This window comes from Pelecanus crispus, chromosome 16 (genome assembly GCF_030463565.1).
Source record: "Pelecanus crispus isolate bPelCri1 chromosome 16, bPelCri1.pri, whole genome shotgun sequence".
NCBI lineage: Eukaryota > Metazoa > Chordata > Aves > Pelecaniformes > Pelecanidae > Pelecanus > Pelecanus crispus.
The window spans coordinates 5461367-5465397 of record NC_134658.1 but is presented as its reverse complement, the minus strand read 5'-3'; the positions used below and the strand labels follow the sequence as shown (position 1 = coordinate 5465397).

The 4031-nt window shown below is 50.3% G+C and overlaps 1 protein-coding gene across 1 annotated transcript; it reads right to left on the bottom strand.

Annotated features, from left to right (window-relative positions):
• Positions 1-239: 239 nt before the first annotated feature.
• On the bottom strand, positions 240-3105 carry KDF1 (keratinocyte differentiation factor 1). Its single transcript, XM_009482705.2, has 3 exons — positions 2010-3105; positions 985-1059; positions 240-322 (listed from the first exon to the last, which is right to left on the bottom strand). The coding sequence occupies exons 1-3, from the start codon at positions 3103-3105 to the stop codon at positions 240-242; spliced, it is 1254 nt and encodes a 417-aa protein (XP_009480980.2).
• Between the last annotated feature and the right edge of the window lie 926 nt (positions 3106-4031).

Here is a 4031-nt window from a genome sequence, read left to right as displayed (position 1 = left end):
CAAGTTCATTAGCTCCACAGTTCACTTCCTTGATATTCTATATTGTCCAAAAAAAAAAAAAAAGCCAGTGAAATTCAGACAGCAGGAGAAATTTGGCTTCAACAAAGGATCAGGGTAGCCTTGGTGGGGGGGAAAAAAAAAAAAAAAAAAGAGTGGCATAGCACACTCTGTATTGAAAGAGGAGAAATCTGATTGCAGCAAAGCCTTGGAATGCCTGCCTGCTGCTTGGGTCCTTTTCCTTAACAATACACCTGAAGCAGAGGTGCCCCAGATGAGTCAGTCTCTGTGTCTTGGAAAGAGGAATCTCTGCTTGTTGGAGAGCCTTGGAGAGGAGAGAGAAGAGACGGTGACATTAGACAACATGAAGTGCCAAGTGCCTGGCAGTTGGGCAAGCAACTGCCACAAAAGGCTTTGTGTATCACGAGGAAGGAGAAAGCCACACAAAGCCCACAGGCAGGGAACAACCCTGCCTGTACTGTAGCCATCTTCTAGGAGAGATCTGTTATTATGCAGGAAAAAACTTGTCTTTTAGCCCTGGGCTGCTCTTTGGAGTGGAGCATGCATGCCGTGAGGATCAGAGCTCAGCGGACAGCCTGTCGCTCTCCCCCACTTCCCTTTTGCACAGTTCCTTTTGTTCCCAGTATAACCCAGCTGTGACCTCGGCCCCCAAATGCAGCCCCAAACTTTGTCAGGACACCCAGAGACTGAAAGCTCTCGGGCCAAGTACGGTGCGTGGCCAGAGAGCGCTCCATACTTGGGTTTCATTCCTTTTCAGAAGGACCCACTGACCCAGGTAGTCTCCTGAGCTCCCTTCACTCCCAAAACTCAAGACAACTACACCCCTGACGGTAACCTAAGAGGCGGGTGTCAGCTCAGCCTTTGCAGATGGTGAAAACTGAAGGCACACGTAATACAGGAAGTTCAGGGCATTCCCCTCACTCCTGGGATGCCACTGCAGCTAAGACCCCCGGCCAGATACGTTACCTGCGCTGCTATGCCGCCTCATATTCCTGGCTATCACATCTGCTGGTGTTTCTTCCGATATTTGCACGGCCAAATCTGGAATGCAAACCAAGAGGGCCTGAGACAGGGAAGGATGGGCAGCCATGACTCAAGAGTAAAGATCCCTGTCAGGGAATGCACGGGGCTCTCCTTCAGAAGGCACCACCCTCAGGTAACAGGAGAGGTAGAGTCTGATTCTTCAGATTGCTTCCACCATTGTCTTGGTAATCCGAGCTTTATAGTCCTTAAATACCAGGAAGCAACAGCAGCTTTACTGCTAAGCCGGGAAGCACAACAGGCTGCCAGTTTCCTTCCTTATTTCTGGATGTCTCCTTGCCCCCCATACTCAGCTTTTGAAGATCTTTCTACAAGAAACTCTCTTAGAACCTGTTCTGGAGGTCAGTCACTTCAGGCTGCTCCAGCCAAGGAGGAGAGCATCCCTGAAAGAGCCACCAGGCACTTACGCTGTGGCAGCAGCCCTTCCCTCCTCTCTGCAGGGATATTTACTGGCTGCTCCTCACCCCACTGCGTGGAGGAAGTCTCAGCTCCGCGGAGGCACCCTGTCACGGTAGTCTAAGGGTGGCATTAGCAAAGAGCGCGGGTAGAACACGAGGGAGAGCGAGCCAGCTTAGTAACTGGACATCCTCTAGCACAAGCCAGCTCGTCTGGTCGTACCAGTTAAGTTTGACTCATGGTCTTTCTGCCTAGCTTAGAGGTGCGGAGGAAAGCCAGAATCATTGCAGTAGCAGCAGAATAAGCCCTTCTATTGCTCAGCACAAACTTCACTGACAGTGAAAGATTCTATTGAGAAAGCCACAACGGGGTGACTGGTGAGAAGCAGAGGTCTCCAGTAATACGTAAGGCCCTCCACTCACACATCCCAGGAAAATAAGCCCAGCCCGAAGACAGACATCAGCTTTCAACCCTGCTCCATTGCCACATCCCCATGGCTTTGATAAAATAACCCTCTTGTGTTGAAGCAGTAATACCAAGGAAGCCACACGTACCGTCTTGGCTGATGACCATGGACTCTAGCATCGTTTCGTTCCCGCTGTCTGGTGCGTTGCCTCTGCTGGACTTCTCCTCGTGGCTCTGGCTGGCTGGGATAGAAATATGGGGCCGGACCCTGCTTTTCCGGGTGCTGATGCGTATGATGCCTCGGACCAGCCTGCATTCAGCATCCTGCTCATCCAGGTTGTAGTCCTGAGTTATGCTATTGATGAGGTCCGAGATCTTGTTGGTCTTCTCCAGGAAGACAGTGTCTGACGTGCACTTGGCCAGCTCATCGATCTGGTGGACGCTGAAAAGCTCTGTCAGTTTCTTGAAGATCAGGACGTCGATCTGCCTGCTGGACATGGAGCCGTTCAGCTCGCTGATGTCCAGGTCGGACTCGTGGAAGGAATAATACTCCTCTGAACTCCGGTGGCTGCTGGGGAGCGGTGGCTTTTCTATGCTGTTCCTGAAGGGCTTCTCCGGCAGCATCTCTTTGCAGCATGAATCCAATTCCAGGTGGTGGCTGGGGCTCCTGTTTTGATAGACAGGAATGCCCTTCAGTTTCACATCTGGGTAACTGAAACTGCTACCCATGCTGGACTTTTTGATCTGGTTCCCATTCTTCTCAGTGGGAGAGATGTTGGCGGGGCTGTTTGGCAGTCGCCCGTTATAATCTCCGTTCTTTCCGTCATCAGTGGAGGTCTCGGCGGGGCCTGGATAGGGGATACAGACACTGCAGTCCTGAAAGCAGCCCCCACAGGTCACTATACAACAGAAAACAGCCTTGTATGTGTTCCAGGCCTGAGACAGAGATGAGCAGCAGAAGCTCTGGTTTGGGGGAGCCTCTGCTGTACCAGAAATAAAGGTAATTGTTTCTGCCTCTCTCCCATTAGAGTCTTTGAGGTCAGTTTTGCGACCTTTCCTGTCCCGCGTCTGCTGGGCTCTGGTGCAGCTCTGTTTGATTTCAGGCGTAGAGCCGCTGAACACCTCCAAACTGACATCCGTCTCCTTGGATGGTCTGCTCCGCAGGGGCACAGCCTCCTGGTAGGGCTGGTTCAGCTGGCGGTGGCTGTTCAGGTTGTGGGGGAGTCCTGTTTTCCGGCCCAGCATGGCTCACCGCTCAGGCACCTGGAGAACAGGGAGGTCTCAAGTCAAGTATTTGTCACCAGTCTCACCTTAGCGAGCTGTTGGTCAACAGAGGAGGACCTGACATTCAAACTCAGTGATTCTCAAATTGAACATTTCAAATTATTTACAGAAATATTTTGCATTAGGACTCACGCTGTTCTCGCTTGTCCCATAGAGAGGGAGTCCAGCCTGCGTTTCAGGGTTCTCCGACTACTCTAGCTTTGCTGCTTCCTTTCAGTAGGTGCTTGAATCAGAAGAGATATGTTTTAAAAGGACTGGTTTTAAGACATCAAAATCCCTGTAACCTTCAGAGGAGGTTTCCTCAACACAGCTGGAAGCTGAATCAGGCTCAGGCCGTTGCTCCAGAGCAATAAATGAGCAGCACAGCCGTAGGTGGAGCCAGCTGACAGGCTCTAAGGGAAAGTATCTTCTTTTAAACAACTTCCCCTTTGTCTTGCATTCCTTTGGATTAAGCTGGGCCCTGACAGCGCTTACCCTTTTCAAAACACACCATGCCCAGGAGGAGATGACAAGCAATCAATCATTATGCAAGCTGCCAATTCAGACTCCAGGTTATTCGATGCTATTTAAATTTAGAGGATTTAGCAACGATGGTGTTAGAAACACAGATGATTTTTGCTAGTCATGCTAAGGCCATGTTATGTTAAAGACTCTCCTATCAAAACTGATGTCTTCATCTAGATTAAAGAAAAGATCTTGTTGACAAGACGGTCTCAAATCATGCCTCACGGGAGCAAAACCTTTACAAAGCCCTGCGACAGAAATCCTGCAGCAGACTATCTGCTCAACCGTTTTTCTCGTTGCCACTCTACTAACACAACTGCCCCAGGTCTGCACATGGGAGTAAACTGTTTTTACAGTGTACTATGTCACGCTTCAGCTCCACA

Bases quoted from the DNA above. Each gene is read 5' to 3' on its own strand.
- KDF1 (XM_009482705.2), bottom strand. From the start codon at position 3,105: ATGCTGGGCCGGAAAACAGGACTCCCCCACAACCTGAACAGCCACCGC. The intron at 1,060-2,009 runs GTACGTGTGGCT...TTTGCATTCCAG, and splicing joins CATGGTCATCAGCCAAGACG to ATTTGGCCGTGCAAATATCG. The intron at 323-984 runs GTAACGTATCTG...CTCCTCTCCAAG, and splicing joins GAGGCGGCATAGCAGCGCAG to GCTCTCCAACAAGCAGAGAT.